Source organism: Trypanosoma melophagium (genome assembly GCF_022059095.1).
Source record: "Trypanosoma melophagium isolate St. Kilda chromosome Unknown ctg3segment0, whole genome shotgun sequence".
In the NCBI taxonomy this organism is placed as follows: Eukaryota; Euglenozoa; class Kinetoplastea; order Trypanosomatida; family Trypanosomatidae; genus Trypanosoma; species Trypanosoma melophagium.
Window position 1 is genome coordinate 709,529 of NW_027125162.1, and position 17,414 is coordinate 726,942.

The 17,414-nt window shown below is 38.0% G+C and overlaps 6 protein-coding genes across 6 annotated transcripts; all 6 read left to right on the top strand.

The window, feature by feature from the left end:
• Positions 1-412: 412 nt before the first annotated feature.
• Positions 413-4,150, top strand: LSM04_003434 (Protein kinase domain; the record flags this gene model as incomplete). The annotated part of the gene is made up of 1 exon (XM_067337247.1): positions 413-4,150. One exon carries the CDS (start codon positions 413-415, stop codon positions 4,148-4,150), a length of 3,738 nt encoding a protein of 1,245 aa, XP_067189718.1.
• Positions 4,151-5,103: 953 nt separating this feature from the next.
• Positions 5,104-6,822, top strand: LSM04_008079 (uncharacterized protein; the record flags this gene model as incomplete). Its single annotated transcript, XM_067337248.1, has 1 exon — positions 5,104-6,822. One exon carries the CDS (start codon positions 5,104-5,106, stop codon positions 6,820-6,822), a length of 1,719 nt encoding a protein of 572 aa, XP_067189949.1.
• A 1,879-nt stretch (positions 6,823-8,701) lies between these two features.
• LSM04_002838 (WD40 repeat) lies at positions 8,702-13,669 on the top strand (the record flags this gene model as incomplete). The annotated part of the gene is made up of 1 exon (XM_067337249.1): positions 8,702-13,669. One exon carries the CDS (start codon positions 8,702-8,704, stop codon positions 13,667-13,669), a length of 4,968 nt encoding a protein of 1,655 aa, XP_067189690.1.
• Positions 13,670-14,225: 556 nt separating this feature from the next.
• LSM04_006392 (uncharacterized protein) lies at positions 14,226-14,963 on the top strand (the record flags this gene model as incomplete). Its single annotated transcript, XM_067337250.1, has 1 exon — positions 14,226-14,963. The coding sequence occupies one exon, from the start codon at positions 14,226-14,228 to the stop codon at positions 14,961-14,963; it is 738 nt and encodes a 245-aa protein (XP_067189867.1).
• Positions 14,964-15,376: 413 nt separating this feature from the next.
• LSM04_003881 (Ribosomal protein S13/S15) lies at positions 15,377-15,832 on the top strand (the record flags this gene model as incomplete). Its single annotated transcript, XM_067337251.1, has 1 exon — positions 15,377-15,832. One exon carries the CDS (start codon positions 15,377-15,379, stop codon positions 15,830-15,832), a length of 456 nt encoding a protein of 151 aa, XP_067189750.1.
• Positions 15,833-16,293: 461 nt separating this feature from the next.
• Positions 16,294-17,082, top strand: LSM04_005528 (Synaptobrevin; the record flags this gene model as incomplete). The annotated part of the gene is made up of 1 exon (XM_067337252.1): positions 16,294-17,082. The coding sequence occupies one exon, from the start codon at positions 16,294-16,296 to the stop codon at positions 17,080-17,082; it is 789 nt and encodes a 262-aa protein (XP_067189828.1).
• Positions 17,083-17,414: the final 332 nt, after the last annotated feature.

Consider the following 17,414-nt stretch of genomic DNA (forward strand, 5'->3'; position numbering starts at 1 on the left):
CGTCACTGAATTTACGGACTTATTTAGAAAAGAAAAAAAAAATCAAACACAAAAATACTCACCGTGTGTGCCTGTGTGTGTCTGTGTGTGTGTGTGTGTAAATGGTACAAAACATTGAAATAAGATTATTGATTATATTGTTGTATTACTCCGAGTGATTGCTATTTGGGTTCTTAACTGAAATTATTTTTTTGAGTTAGTTTTCTTGTTGAGAAAACAAAAAAAAATAAAAATAAGGGGAAAAAGCCGAAAATCAAAACAAGATCAAAAATAAAGGGCATTCTTACTACCTTACTATCTTTAAGACGAAAAAAGAAAAAAAAGGGATAGAAAGCAAAAAACACACAAACAAAAAAAGAAGCGGACACACAGGTGGTTGTAATAAACAAACAAAGAAACGGAAATGGGAAAAATGAGTTCACCATCTAATAAGAAGTCAAACATGCGTAAGGGAACACGCCGCTTAAAACTTCATCTCGCCGATGAGGGTGTGAATCAGGAATGTTGTCTTTCAGAGTCTCACCCGTTATTACATGCCTCTGCCCCTTGCGATGCCTTTAAGCGGAAAAAGAAAAGTATGGCTTATTCCGCCCCGCTTGGACTCAACGTTGAAGAAGACTGGACGTGTAAATGTGGAGTGGCGGGTGAAGATAAGGATGTGGTGGTGAATCGCCTTTCGCTTTCAGCTAGCGATATTTCGTATATGCGTTTAAAAGGGTGCCGTGCGGCGGCACCAACACCGTCTTGCAGTTCGTTATCACATCCACATGCACATTTTGGCAGTGACGTTTCTTTTTATATGAATCCAATTTTGTTTTCTTCTTTACACCCTTTACCGGGTTTATTTTCAGATATTCATGGTATACCACGGGCTCGTAGTATGCAGGAGATGAATAATAGCAATATCCCTTTTTCGTCAAAAGAAGACGTTGAACAGTCTATTTTTGAAGCACAAATAGCTGATAGAGAGGAAGAAAAAAACCCCTCTAGTGATATACGTATTGATGCGGGTATGGAAAATGGTGAATTTACATCTAATCACCCGCCAATGAATGAATCTACAATTTTTTCCACATCTCAATTAAAAAGTAGTGCGAGTTTTAATGAAGATATAACTCCTCTACAGAGAAAGTGTACAGTTACACCAACACTTTCTCTGCTTCCTAGTAGTTCTTCTTCCTCAAAGAACTTTACACCTGGTGTACAACCCTTTTCAACATGGAAATTTCCTGTTCTTGGTAATGTGTATTCAGTAGCAACCACGTTAACGCGTGAAGGAGAAGACTGCGAGGACGACGATGGCGACGACCAAGAAGATGAAGAAGAAAGGGTCGCTGAAACAAAGAGTTCTGCTAATAAACTTCCGAAGAAAATGGATTCAGTTACTAATGGTGGTGGTCATGATAATGATGATGATGATAATAATAATAATAATAATAATAATAATAATAATAATAATAATAATAATAATAATAATAATAATAATAATAATAATAATAATAATAATGGTAATAATAGTAATAATGGGGATAAGAATTACGCTAACGCTGGTCTTGCAAACGGTGATGGTATCGATGCTGACGATAAAAATCAATCCCTATTGGGTTCTTTAAATGATCAAAACCAGAAGAAATCTCTTCGACTGGTTTATGACATTTATGAGGCCCTCTTTTTAAGCGGTAAAGAAGATAATAATAATAATAATAATAATAATAATAATAATAATAAACTCGTAGAACCTGCTAATAATGCACGTTGGCGTTCGTCTCCTTCATGGGCTCATTCTATCTCATCATCAACAAATATTGGATTACCCTCTGGCTATTATAGTCTAGGATCGCATTGGGGTCTTGAACATCCAAATAAGCAAATTGTATCAAATGTTTCACCACTTCTTCATTGTTTTACGTATCGACAACCTGATGAATTACAACGGAGTTTCACTACGGCTATGGATCCCTCTATAGTAGCCTTAATTGATCGGCGTCCATTATTGCAAACCACTTTATTTGTAGGATTTGTGTATCGAAAAATAAATCAACAGATGAAACTAAAACAAAGACATAGTGATGTACAGATGCTTTCTCAACCTGCTTCAGCACAGTTTGTAGATGATGAAATTTCTCAACTTCAAGGAAAACTCTCTACTGAAAAGGGAGTAAATATTATTGCTACTTCAGTAGCACCTAAAGAGAGTTCTTTTTGTAGGTCCTCTTCAGGTTCTGCAGCTTATTCTGTTTCTAAAGAAGCAGCCGGAACTATTGCTACTGAAGATTATACAACAGGAGTTCCTTCTGGACCAGGAAAATTAAAAGATGAACCATCACCTGCAGCTCCTCATCGTGCACTTACTCAGGTACGATCATGGAAAAGTAAAGTTCATACTATAGATGGTGTAAGTCGTCGGGTTGACAATGAAAATGATGATTTAGTTGTTTATGTAGGAATGATTCTAATGGGATGGTTAGAAGTAGTTGATCTTCTTGGAGCTGGAACTTTTGGTCAAGTTTTTCTATGTAAAGATTTACGTATTGTTAATCGTCGTTTTTTGCATCCAAGCGAAATTGAAGGTGAAGATTTTCAATATTGGCAATGTTCACATGAATATATCCCTTTTAGTGATCCATCTATGGTACCAACACATCCACCTTTAGTAGCTGTAAAAGTTGTGAAAAGTCGAGCTTTGTTTGAAAAACAATCTGTAATGGAAGCAGAAATGTTAGTATACATTGGTGCACAAACTGCTTCACAAAGACGTCATAGTAATAGGAAAGAAAAGTGTAATGAATCTACATTTCATACTAGTGGAATACCTGTTTCAGATCCTCGTTGTCAATATGTTGCCAAAATTTATGCTCATGGAGTTTGTTATGGACATCACTGTATTGTAATGGAACGTTATGGAGCTAATCTCTTTGAGTATGTACAAATTAATGGTTTTAAGGGACTTCCTATGTACCATATTCAAGCTATTGGGCGAAAAATTTTGTCCGCATTAACTCTACTACATGAGGAATGTCATTTGGTTCATTGTGATATTAAACCTGAAAACGTTTTACTAACGCTTGGTTCTTGTTTTTCATCTACTACTCTTTCTGGTAGTAGTATTATTAGTGGTACTACTACTGGTGATACTGCTAAGATAACATTAGAATCATCTGGTGTACTTTTGGGACGATCAGTAAAGAGAAATTTAAGGAATAACTTGCTTGATGCGTCCACATCTAACGCCATGGAGGGATCTTTACATGCTCCATCGGCTCTTCGTATTCATCCTGTGATTTCTATGAATAAAAGAGGAGGTATTGGTCAAAGTAAAGGTTTAACAGGACTGAGAGATCAGAATGGAAATCTTGCAAAATCTTCTACTATACCATCTCTTCATATTAAACTAATTGATTTTAGTAGTAGTTGTTATGATGGAGATAACATACATACATATCTTCAGTCACGATATTATCGTGCCCCTGAAGTTATTCTTGCTGCGGGTTACGGACCACCAATTGATATATGGTCAACAGGATGTTTACTTGCAGAACTACTGCTTGGACTTCCACTTTTACCGGGGAGTTGTGATTATCATCAACTTTACCTTATCGAAGAGAAGCTGGGTCCATTACCAATTTCGCTACTAAAGAAAGGAAAACGTACTTTTAACTACTATGATGTCGAAGACTCTGAACCTGAGAGTCAGAGTATGCTGGGTAGTGACTCTAAAGAAACTCAGGATAAATCAAAAGGTAACCCTTCCTTTTATCTTTTAAATGAAAGTGAATATCTTCTTCGCCAGGAAAATGCACCCCCTGTAGAGTGGCGATGCTATTTTCAATACCGTACTCTTGCAGAGTTGGTGCGTAAATGTATGCTTTCAACAGAGGAGAAACGTATTGCTAAGGGATTAAGTCCCACTCCCGCTGTGGGTGAGGCCACTGAGGACGTTGGGGCTGTGGCAGGAGGTGGAGAACAAGAGACTCCAATTAAATCTATTTTAGATGAAATGATGCAGCAACGTTTTTGGCTTTATGATCTTTTAAAGAAGATGCTTCACGGCGATCCGTCTCATCGAATAACAGCACGTGAGGCACTTTCACATACTTTTTTTTCGCATGTACCAGAATACATGAAGCCCTTTTTAGACTCAGAAGAATAGTCTAGTTGGGGACAAAAAGTAATCTGGAGTAATGAGGTGTGGGTGCGGGTGTGTTATGGGACACACCATCGCAACTACACATGGTGGGAAACTTTGTAATCTCTTTCTCTCTATCTCTCTCTTTTGAAGTAAGGTGAAGATTTGTGCAGAAATGTAAAGAGAGAAAGAAAGAGAGAGGATGATATATATATATATATATATATATATATATATATATATATATATATTTATTTATTTTTTTTTTTTTTTTAATTTTTTATTGGCGTCGTTATCACTATTTAATTGGTAATATTCAGTGCGTACTAGGATGGAAACCTGGGTGGGGATCGTTATTTGTAGAACAACTGTTTCTTGCGCTCTCTCCCTCTTTCCTTCCCCCTCCTGTCTTTTTCTTATATATATTTTTTTTTTTCTTTACCCTCTTGCATCTCATTATTTTAGTTTATTTTCGCTCATGCTATACCCATAGGTTGCCTCAAAATTGATTTACTATCAGCTTCTCTTTTATTATAATTTGTTTTTTCTTTCTTTTCTTATCTATCTATCTATCTCTCACCTTTTTTTTTTGATGTATCACACACACACACGCACAATAAAAACAAAATAAAGTGGCAACTAGCTATTTTCACCATAGTAAGGGGCGGGGCTGTCCTTTTTTTTTTTTTTTTTGTTTATAATATTTTCCCTACCTTGATTTCCTTCTTTTTTTTCTTAGCTGTTTACGTTGAGTAAGCGTTCCGACCACAGAACTGTGTCTGTGGGTGTTGTGTCTTGCATCAACACGAATAAGTATTTATTCTACAGTTAGGACAAGGGTGCGGTGTGTAGATCCACTTAGTTACTTACTGAGGTACACACAAAATACAAACAAGAACCGAAAACAAGGGGTGGTAGGAGGAACAAATAAAGGAATATATAGCAGTGAACTTTCTTTTCCCATTGGTGATTAACTAATGGGAGTTTCACTAAGCGGTACCCGGCAACGATGTCACAGAAGCAGTAGTGATCGTAAAGGTTCATCGTCGACTTTGAAGGAATATAGTTGTAATACACAGAGTACATCGCGAGTATCTACAAACGAGCGCAAAAATTCCTTTCTTATTCACCCACCACATGTGTTCCAAACCTCAGAAGAATATGAACATCTACGGAATACTAATTTACATTCGCCCACTATAATAAAGGCACAAGAGGAGTCAACTGCAGATGTTGGCACAGGACGTACAGAAGATATTTCAGTTGGATCTCAAAGCATTTTTGTAGCGAATCTACCGACTTTTGTGAATGTGGATGAGGTTAAATCGTCTAGTGGTCGATTAATAGAAAAGAGTACGGGAACATCTCAAAGGAGAGCTAGCAATGATCTCACACAACCAGAGTTTAAGGCACATCACTTTTCATCATATCAACAGAAAGAGGGACATTATTCCCCAAGTAACGGTATCATGTTTTTAGAGAAAGATGCATATGGACAACCTAATTCAGCGCGAATGAGAAGTCAATATCAGCATGATGAACAGAAGTATTTATTACCTCGTGTATTATGCTCTTCCGTAACAAGTACTCAGTATGCTGATACAAGGCGAGGGTCTAAATCGTTGCGTTCCGAGGGACATAGTAACGTAGATTCAATTACTGATTTCCCATTGTTAGATAGTTCTCGTGGAAATCCTAACATGCAGAATGATATAAATAATGCGAGAACACTTAAAAATGCCAAGGCGGTTTTACTTAAACACGTACATCGATCATTTATCCACAATTTTGGATCATCTGGATTATCTTCAGGATTACAGTTTAATTGTAGTGGGTCTGATGTCGCACAATTAAGGTCTAACAACCCTTTGGTTGGGTCAGCTACTTCTGTTACTTACCCACATACTCCTGCAGATGGAAAAAGGGAGTTTGTTGATGCATCTACTGGTAAACATTCAAAAAATCCTGCAATAAGTTTAAATCTTTCGTCTTCACGATCTTGTCCTAATAATAATAATAATAATAATAATAATAATAATAATAATAATAATAATAATAATAATAATAATAATAATAATAATAATAATAATAATAATGATAACAATTATTTGAGATATCGAGATACCACCCTTATAGAGGGTACACCAATCGTTGAATTGATGGAGACATCCATGAATTCAGGAGCCGTGGAAGGGTCTGTTGTAGATTCTGCGGAACGAGGAAGCCGATTGTGTTTGCCACATCTTGTACGAAGTGCAGAAAATAGTACTTCTCCCACAGCTATATCACCAGATTGGAGAAGCCAACGTGAAAGAATACATTTGTCCACGAAATATACCAGCGGAATTCCTAGGCTTGTCAAGAGTAAAGACCGTGAGATTTATCAAGTTAATGATATCACCAACTCGGGTTCTATTACTCATAGTAGTAGTAATGATGATCCCGGTAACACTGCCGCTATTGCTGCTGGTAATAGTAATACTATTGGTAATGGTGGTGGTGGTGATAGTAGTGGTTGGGTGGCGATTGGCACTGAGGCGGGTGTTGGTAGTCCTGAGTGGTATGCACGTCTACGCCAGCAATGTCGTTTGGAGGAGTTGGAGAATACCACTGAATTGGGTCCAGCAAATGAAACGGAGATTACAAATACGAATACCGTAGATAGTAGTAGTAATGATGGAAATCCACACCAGTAAGTGGTGAATGGAGCTGCCATTGTTTGATCGGTAATGCGGAGAAGAGAAAAAAAGAGAAAAAGACATACTCTCCTCTAATATTGGGGGAATCCGTGCTTAGCTCGAATATTGCTTCACACGCTTGAGGATATGATATAATATTATATATATATATATAGTTATTATGAAGAAAGCAATGACTCAAAAAAATTACCTGTGCAAAGTATAGCAAGTAAGGACTTATTCTACTCCCAATGATTTCAATAACAAAATTGTATTTTCCCCTTTTTATTGTTAGTATTATTACTATTATTAGTAGTATTATTACTATTATTATTATTGTTACTATTATTAGTATTATTATTATTATTATTATTATTATTATTATTATTATTATTATTATTGTTATTACTATTGTTATTATTACTATTACTGATAAAAATGTATGATAGTGACTCGAATATCAACAGTATTATCAGCATTTTTATGAATATATTGGAATCCAGTGAAGTGTCGAATCATATTACTTCTATAACTGCAGTTGCTATTGTGTGTTTATATATATGTGTGTGCTTTTGTCACCACGTCAGCGTTGTTCCTACGGTGCCTTATTTATTTCTTTCTGCACAACCAGCAGTTAGAAATAGAGTGAACAAGGTCCGAATAGAAAGAAAATAGAAAAAAATCAAAAAGAAGAGAAAAACGAAGAAAAAATGATTTCTTATCACTGGTTTGAAAACGACTCCATTGATACCTCTGGAGAAGTTCACCTGGGTTTTATGAATTTACTCCCCTTCGTTCTTCACCAATACAATACATATGCACATATAGATGTGCGTAGATATATTTCAATATATATATATATATATATATATATATATATATATATATATATATATATATTGAAATCTACTCGGAGAAAGGGAGAAAAAAAAGGAGAGGGTGTACTGGAAATAGAGGGGTGCGATAAAAGGGAGGAAATATGGCAGAATTATTTGCTCTTGCTTGTTTATTTGGGTGAAACCAGTAATCAATTTGAAGAATCCTGTCTCTATAAATGGCAACGGCTTTGTGGTTCAAGCGGAGTTTTGCTTCCTGATACATGATGCCTGTTCCTCCCTTCTATAAAATGAAGAACATTTCAGGCCCTTCCTTTAATTGTTTTCATTGAAATATGTTTTGAATATATATATATATATATATATATATTTTTGCGTGTGTCTGTGCAAGCCTGTTTCAGTGCTTGAATAACAAAAGAAAAAATAAAAAAAGAGGAAAGAAAAATTATTTTACAACAAAAGAAGGTGTTTCTATGTTTCGGTGAAGGAAAAAAAGAAGACAACAGAACAAGAGAGGTACTGTAAAGAAGTCCTGTTTTTTTTTTTTGTGTGTGTGTATGTGCGTTCTTTATTAGTGTTGTTGTTCCCCTGCTGCTTTGACTAGGGATTCTTTCAACTAAAGTAATTTTTTTTATTTCTTTTTTTACTTCTTTTCCCTTTGATTCTTCTAATGGGAGAAGTCATTGGTAATTACCCTTATGCTTAAAGAGGGTTTCCTTTAATGTTTTTTTTTTTCTTGTTCTGCTCCTTTTTTTTCATTTGTAAAAGGGTCCGCTTTTGACGAATCCAACTAAGGTTGGGCTGATAGAGAGCCTTTCTTACCAAAGATAAGTAAAGGTATAGGCTGGAAAGTGAAAGGAATTGGCTTTTTTTGTTTCTTCTCTGCCCGCAGGTCTTACTGTAGAGGTGAATTGCTTGTTTCCACATTTCCTTTTTTATTTTTAATTATCTTTTCACTACTGGAATACTGCTTCTACTACTACTATCACTATCACTATCACTATTACTACTACTACTACTACCATTGTTAGTATTATTGTTATTGCTATTTATTGGTTGCTATGGCATATAACGAGACATCACTTGCGGCACAATTCAATGGAGCCTTTCGTTGTGCCACCACTGTAGTTGTACGTACACCGGCAGCAGAGACTACCCATCAGGCTGCAACAGCAGGAGCAGATGTCTCATTAAGGCAACGGCGAGAAAGTCTATGCAAGACAGATGTGTGTGTTGAGTTGGGCAGTAATAGTAACGCTAATAGAAGAACTAGTACAAATGGAAACTCATCATCACATGCTCTTCTTCCAGAAGGTGCACAGAGTACTTTATGGTTGGCGCGAAGTGATGGAAGTATTGAAATTCGTCCTGCCATGTCACCAGATCGTAAATTAGATCGTATAAGTCGCAAATCACACACCTTGGTAACTTCACTTCTTCAAATTGGTCATAATCGTGTTGTTGCCGGTCATTCCGATGGATTTCTTCGCGCCTTTGATGCCGTTACGTTCCAAGAATGTCAGAGTGCACGGGCCCACACATCCGCTATAACTTGCATGGTAGCTGTTACAATGACGACTTTACGTGGTCCTGAAGAAGTGATTGGATTCCCCCGTGCGTCTGTATTTATAACCGCCTCCTCCGATTCCACAATTGCGAAATGGGATGGAGTGACGTTGGAGTGTTTGGGCCGATTGAAGGGGCATCGCTGCGGTGTGACAGCACTCGCCGCCACTTTAGGTGGGGTTTTTATTTTTAGCGGTGGAGAGGACGGGGCACTTCGAATGTGGTCGTTAATAGAGAATATACAGGTGATTGGAAGATCCACGGCGAAGAAGAAGACAAGCAAAAAGGGTACAAAACGAAAGGATCCATTATTATTATCTCTAACTGAAGAAGAAAAACAACATCAACAGGAACAACAAAAACAACAACAACGACAAACAGAAATGAATCTTACAAAGTTAAAACGAATCCATCAAGATCGTAGACCCTCTAATGCGTTAGTGCGGACCACTGGGGTTTCCCCCGCTATAACCCCACGTGCCGGACGCACTTCCCCTGCAGTTTCTATAAAGACACCACGAACGACGAGGGCCACATCCTCCAATCTATCATCGTGGGCTGCAGGAAGACGTCGTATTGGAACTCGTGCCCGATCGGAATCCCCAACGGGGCGGCTTTCTATACCAGCAAAGTCCAGCAGTGTTGGGGCAAGTGGGAGAACACCACGTCGTACGTTGATGCGATGCACCGATACATTAGAAATTGAGAGTAGCGTTAGTGGTGATGATGATGATGATGATGATGATGATGATGATGATGATGATGATCAAGCTAGTTCTGATCGTGAACAATTACCCAATACATGTGTTCCAAGGCAAATGAGTCCGGTATCTGGAAGTATTAAACCTAATGCTAGTCTTACTAATGCTTCTGCGGTAGCAATGGTAGTATCAGAAGAGTCTAAAAAAGGAAAAAAGGGTGTTAAAGTTAAAAAGAGCAAAAAATGCCCTGTATCACAATTTAGCGATATTTTTCAACAATTAATGAAAGCTCTTGGGGATGCTCCAATGAGCCACCGTCTTGCTGTTACACATGGTTTCGAAAATGAAGAAGATGGAACTACGCTTTTATGGCCACTTAAGCGTGAACATCAACAGACTATTACAGCTTTAGCGTTAGCATGGGATCGTTTACTTGTGAGTGCATCTCGTGATGGCACAATTCGATTATTTGCTTTACCTTCTGGAAGAATGCTTCGTAGTATACATCGCTGTCATGTTCCATTAACAGGCCTCACTATACATGAATCACGATGTTTGTTATGGGTGGGTAGCGCAGATGGATGTTTTTATGTGTACGATTTACTTCATCCGAGTGTTGTACAAGTCCATGCTTGGCGTGATCTTAGTATACCACACCCAATAATAGTACCAATGGTAAAGAATGAGGCACTTAATCAATTGTGTGTATTTGCTACTTCTGGTGGTGCCTATGGAATGGGGAATTCTATTTTTAAAAGAAAAAGTATTAGAATAGCATCTCGTTCGGTTGAGCGGGAGCTATCCCTATCTATGAATTCTTCTTCAGGATCACAACGGCGTAGAAGTGCTTCTCCTACCCCTGTTACGTCTACTGTAACTTCTATTATGGTAGAAGATGTTGAGGCTGAAACAATCACCGATATGCGTGAATTGCGAACCTTGGATAAACAATTAGTAGCACTACAAAATTTGGTTGCAGGAAGTGGATTACGTGATGCTATTTTTAGAAAAGTTTTACACCGTCCTGTATCTCAAAATGGTGAAGAAATTCCAGAATATTTAAGAAACGAAAAAGTAAGATTATCTATTGCAATGTATTTGTCTTTTATGAAGTTATTATTACAACGTTCGTTTAAGCGATGGGAAACATGGAGTGTACGACGTGTAGCACGTTATCGTCGTATACGAAAAGTATGTTTTTTAGCATCACTTCAACAGGAACGTTTACTTGGAATTTATTTTAGGCGTTGGCGAAGACGAAACGCAGATTCTGTAGGATTACTACAACGTGTAGACATTTGTACTTTAGAGAGACGTGCAAATAATCTATTTTTAGATTGGGAAGAAAAAAAGAGATTAACTGATTTTGCGAATGAAATAGGTAATGTTCTTCATCGTGCAAATCATTATTGTCTTATACAACGTTACTATTATAGTTGGTACCGTTATGCAACTGAGAATCGACGTTATGTTTTACAATCAGCAGCCTTTAATCGTTTATATTTATCCTTTTGTGATGTGAAGTTTGATGACGCCAGATTTATTTGGCATCGTTTGAAAAGTACTGTATCAACTATTCAATGGCGACGAAGAGCAATTTGGCTTTTAGAGCAACGAATGGAAACACATAATCGCCAAAGATGCCGATATTATATGAAAAAATGGCAATTATTTATTAAACGTCAACGAGAAGCACGTCAAGCTTTAATACTTGTAGAAACTCTTTCATCTATTTTAGTAGATGAATCTAAATTACGATTACGAGTTTATTTTAAGTGGTATCGTTTTGCTATCTTTGACGCAAAACTAAAACGTTTAGAAGATGAAAAAACAACTATGCATCGTGAATGGATTGCTGTACAAAATGCGGTAGATAGTTCTACAACTGTATCTGAACTTCGTAATGAAAAGGAACAGTTGGAAGTTGGTATTGCTCAATTGGCATTTGAATTTGATGAAGTAGATAGTCAAAATGCAAGTCTTCTTGCTGATATTCAACATTTACATGTTCAAAAATCATTAGAGTGTCTACTCGCTGGTTATCGCGATCCAACAGATGTTGTAGTAGCACATCGTAGTAGTAGTAGTAGTGGTAGTTCTATTCAACGAAATAGAGGGGGAAATAATTCTAATCGTGGTAGAGTCATGTTGTCTTTGGATGATGAAACTAATAATAGTGAAGTTGCAATGCTAAGACAAGTTGGATCGGTATTAAGGGCACTTAAAGCTACAGCTATACGTTGTGGAAAACACAGAAACCTTATCATGGCAGCAAATGAACGTACTTTACAATTACCTATTACTGAATCTACTATAGAAGGAAGTGAACGAAGTGCTAGTATTTCATTTTGTTCTGCTGGTGGAGATTCATCAATATCACGTGGAGGCCCTGTTTCTTCCCTTACAGAAGGAAAAGTGCCAACAGAACGACGGAAAAGTATAACAATTCTTTCAAGTGTTTCAGTATGTTTGGCAGATGAATTTGATAGGGTCGCACAACGTCTTCAAATCATGCTTGTTGCTGCTGCAAGGCAAACAGGAGTTGAGCTGGACGAACCTCTAACAAATGTTATTCATTCTTCTTCTTCTATGGAATACAGTATTACTAGTAATACTAGTAATAGCGGTATAGGTATTGGAAGAACAGATCGTACCTCATTACGATGGCTTAACTTTGTTCCACCTACTACTAGGGCTGAAGTACTTCCACTTATTCTTGATCTTGTTGCTATGTTTGACTCTGTAAAAGCACATAGTGATATGGAATTAGAAGGCATTGGAAGAAAAATATCTACACGAGGAGCTCCAATAGTTGTACCATTGCCTTTACGAAGTCTCTGTAAACCACAAACAGCTAGTTGGCTTGTACAACATGCGGCAGTTTTATTAGAATTAATGTCCCCTGGAATATGGCAGCGTCACTTAAAATTACGAGTTTTGGCAGATGCCGCAGCTGATTCCAATATGGCTACAGTAAGCAGTGTAGTAGCGGAGACATCATCGGCTAGATCAACCGTAACAACAGAGAGAACATTAGAAACACCAGATAGACAACGCAGTCGATCTGAACATATACCCTCTTTAGCTGTTACACCACAGAAAACACAACGACGGACATGTCCTAAACTCTCTATGGAGGAAGTTAACGCACAACAGAAACGTAACCGTCCACTTTCGTGGTGTGCACCCGTATCTCGTAGTCAGAGTTGCGGTAAACCATTATCATCACCCTCCTCTTTATCTTCAACGAGGCGTTCAGCAGGGTTCGAACTGCGAAAAGGTGTTTCTTCTGGTGTTAACTCTACAACTCCATTAATACACAGTAATGATATCTTCAGAGAGGATGAGAATGGAGGACCATGTCCTCTTCCACCTGTTTTATCACCTGCACCACGCTCAGGGGCATCCACTCCAACAAAAGTTTTACATTCAGCAACCACCACTAGACCCTATCTTGGATTCCGCGTCGCCGTTGGCTGCGATGATTCTGGTAGAACTACGTTAACAGTTCATGAGGTTACTGAGAGTTATGTAAACAGTAGTACAGATGCTAAACAAGAAGGTCCTGCCTTCGCTGCTGGTTTACGTGCAGGTGATCAATTGGTGCGATTTGCTGGATATGCTGTAACAGAGTTAGCTGCTTTCAATGCTGTTGTGGCAAGACACGTGCGACCATCAGCATCTATACCAGTAGTTTTCTCTAGAGATGGTGAGCTTTTATCAGCAACTATCATTGTGGGGGAAAAAGATCGAAGTGGTTAATCCTTTAGATAGATCGAACCAAAAGAGAGTTATCAAAATTTTAGTTTATTGTGATATTTCTCTTTATATGTTTTATTATTATTATTATTATTATTATTATTATTATTATTATTAGTAGTAGTAGTAGTAGTAGTAGTAGTAGTAGTAGTAGTAGTAGTAGTATTGTATTTATCTGGTGTCTGCCTGTGTTTGTTTCTTTACTTGTTTTACTCCCCCTTTTCCCACAAATAGGAGATTGTATGATTCTTTTTTTGTCGATCTCTGGGGGAATACACATTCACAGAGAGGTATGGAAAGATATGCGCACATGCACAGACATGCATTCTGGCGAGAATGAAATGCACCATTATTTATTGTCTATATTTTGCTTTCGATCCCTTTTCCACCTGTTTTTTTTTGTTTTTTGCTTTTTTGTTTTTGTTTTTTTTTTTTTTTTTTGTTTCACGACCTGGTTTTATTCTGGTACTTTCGACATTTTTTTTTTTGTTTTCCCCTTCATTGATGCATCGACTTGTTTTGTTTTTTTCTTTTTTGTCTTAGAGGAAGAAGAAGGCTTATGAAACAGAAGCGGCAGAGACTCATAACACCAGTGTTTGAGATCACGTATGTGGGAGATCCCCTTCCTTTCTCAATAGCTGCATCGCTAGAACATATTGGTAGCTGGAGTGTGTATAGGGAACCTCCACTTATAAGTGCAGGAAGCGCTAAACGTTATCTTTGCACACATAGTAAACTTTTAACCCGTATGTGTTCATATGATCTCTGTACAGTCACAGAGGATCCAATACCAAGTATGGAAATGCACGATCAGTTGTTTCTGCGCTATCAGTTAAATCCGTATAAACCACCATTCCTTCCACCACCGCCTGGCTTCGAAAATCACATTTACCGTAATCAACGGCCATATTTACGCGAGGTGTTTGTGGAACCAGTAGAAGTGGACCCCGTAAATGGACGAGCTGGTTTATTCTCCTCTGATACAATGCATACCGTCTGTGGAATTAATGTGTACACAAAACCCACTGGTATTTTCTCAGAATTCCATCGAGAAGAAGGGGAAGATTTTGTGCTAATCTACTCTTCTATTCCTAAGATACGTGAATCACTACAGAGATGTTTTGATGCGACTTTTAAAAGTCCTTCACTGATTGTAGATGATGTTTTTATTAGCTGGGGTACACTTGGTTTGGTAAGCTTGAATGAGTTGTACGAATTAGGTGTGTTGTGTACGGAAGAGGTATTTAATGATGTATTTGATGCGGATCCGTATCCTGTATTATCCTCACAGTATTAGTTCTTAAATGATGATCGTTTTTTTTCCTTGTTTCTTGTTTTTTGTTTTTTGTTCTGCTGGACTGGGAGTTGGTGTTTCTTTATTTTTTTATTTTTCTTTGATCACATGTCTCTTATTTTATTTTACTTTACTTTTTTGGTTTCTTTGTTTACGTTTTTTTCAAATCAAACCCCTTTATCCACTCCCCTTCTCCTTTCCACCTCTGCTGGAACAGTCTCCCCAACCCACCCATTTTCGCTGCCTTACGGCAGAGAGAGAGGGGTATATACATATACATATACATATATATGTGGGTTTCCCCTCCACAAATGATTCTCTTTCTCTTTATTTATCTCTCTCTATCTATCTATTTATTTATCTATTTCTCTTTATTTCTCCACAGAGAAGGAAAGCCCCACAGTTTGCTCGACGCAATGGTCCGCATGCACGGTAATGGCCACGGCAAAGCCGCCTCATCTCTCCCGTTCCGCCGCACCCCACCGTCGTGGCTGAAGATTGCCAGCCGCGATGTGGTCGAGACGGTCTGCAAGCTCGCCAAGAAGGGTCTCTCGCCCAGCAAGATCGGCATGCAGCTGCGAGACTCTATGGGTATCGCCCAGGTGAAGAACGTCACAGGTCGCAAGATCCTGCGTATTCTCAAGCACAAGGGAATGGCCCCGGAGATCCCAGAGGACCTCTACTGTCTCATCAAGCGCGCCACGGAGATGCGGAAGCACCTGGAACGCCACACAAAGGACAGGGACACAAAGTTCCGTCTCATTCTTGTTGAGTCCCGCATTCACCGCCTGGCTCGCTACTACAAGCGTGTGAAGCAGCTGCCACCCACGTGGAAGTATGAGTCCAGCACAGCGTCTGCTATGGTCGCGTAAGAAGTTATGACGTCGTTTGGATTTCTTTAATACTACACTGCAGCTCGGTTTCTTTCTTATTATTTCTGTTAATTTTATTGTTTTCACTCTAACAAAGAGAAAAAAAAAGAAATCCTTTATAAGGAAACCATATTTTATGCGCTTGATAGAGTCCTAAAGAGACTCTATTAGGAGTTTATCTCCTTTTTTTCTCCTTAATTATAACATCTTTTTTTATTATTTCCTTTTTTTTTTATTTTTGACATTTTATGTAATAGGAAATCAATAACATAACCGAAGAATTTTAGGGTTGTAGAAGACAAAAGGTTCCCTCCTGTAGCATTATTCATTGCTGCTCTAGCTTCTGCTTCGCTAGCCTCTTTTTCAAAGAAAACAAAAAAGAAGAACTTTTTCTGCCACTCTGTTTTGCCGTCGATCATCGTAAAAGTAGAAAGTCAAAGAAAACAGAAAAAATTCGTTGAATGGCCTCTAGGGGTTGCTTCATTGCGGTTCTTATTGCTCGCACACACGATCATGTCCCTCTATGTAGCTACACTGATGAAAATTACGCCAACTCTAACCAAATTCGACAACAAGAACAACGTATTCTAGAGCGCATGGAAAGTCCTGCAGCAACGACAGATCGAAAAGATGCAAAAGGTTGCTATTATCAAAGTTTTGATCACCGTGATTGTATTTATTTTGCATTTCAGGATGCTGCCACAGATTTGACAATTATTACAGCTGTTAATAAACTACTTTTACGAAACTCAGGAGATATTGCAGCCACTAATCGTTTGGCATGTGGTTTACTTGATTTGGTATTTGCAGAATTTATGCGTATGTATTCTGTTACTGAGATTGTAGCTAAAACAGTACGACCATATCAGTTTATTAAGTTTGATACGACACTTCAGAAACTGATTCAACAGGTACAGCAAGATAGACGTGGTGATAATATTTTAATTGGTGGAACGGGAGCAGCACAGCAGGGTTCTGGACAGCGTCGTCAGGTAAATCCACATTATGATGCATTGAGACAAGAACTCACAGATGTACACTTTGTTATGCGTAAAAACCTTGAAGATTTAATGACGAGGGGTGAGAAACTTGAAACGATGAATCAATTCAGTGCCCAACTAGTAGATCAAAGCTCCCGTTTCTACAAAAAAACTGTACATATGAATAGGATGCGATTACTGCGGTTATATGGTCCACCAACTGTGGTGGGTATTATTCTCATCATTTTCTTCTATTTCTACTTTTTTTAGCTACTTGGATATCTTCTTGTTTATTTTTATATATAAATCAGAAAGAAGGCAGCAGCTGTATTGCAGTTGTTTCTTTAGAAGATGGATGATGCAGATGAAATGTGCACTAAATAGACCTCCTTGTCTGTGTCTGTTTGTATATGTGCGTGTGCGTGCACGCCTGTGCTTATGTGTGTGTATAAGTGTAGTTTGTTCGTGAAATGGCAAGTTTGGGAGCAGCAAAAGAAAGAAAAAGCTTCCATATGGTATCTTTTACATACGTCAGCATTTGCCAATATATTTGATACCTATATTTTTTTCTCGTTTCTTGTATGGATGTATATAAAAATATC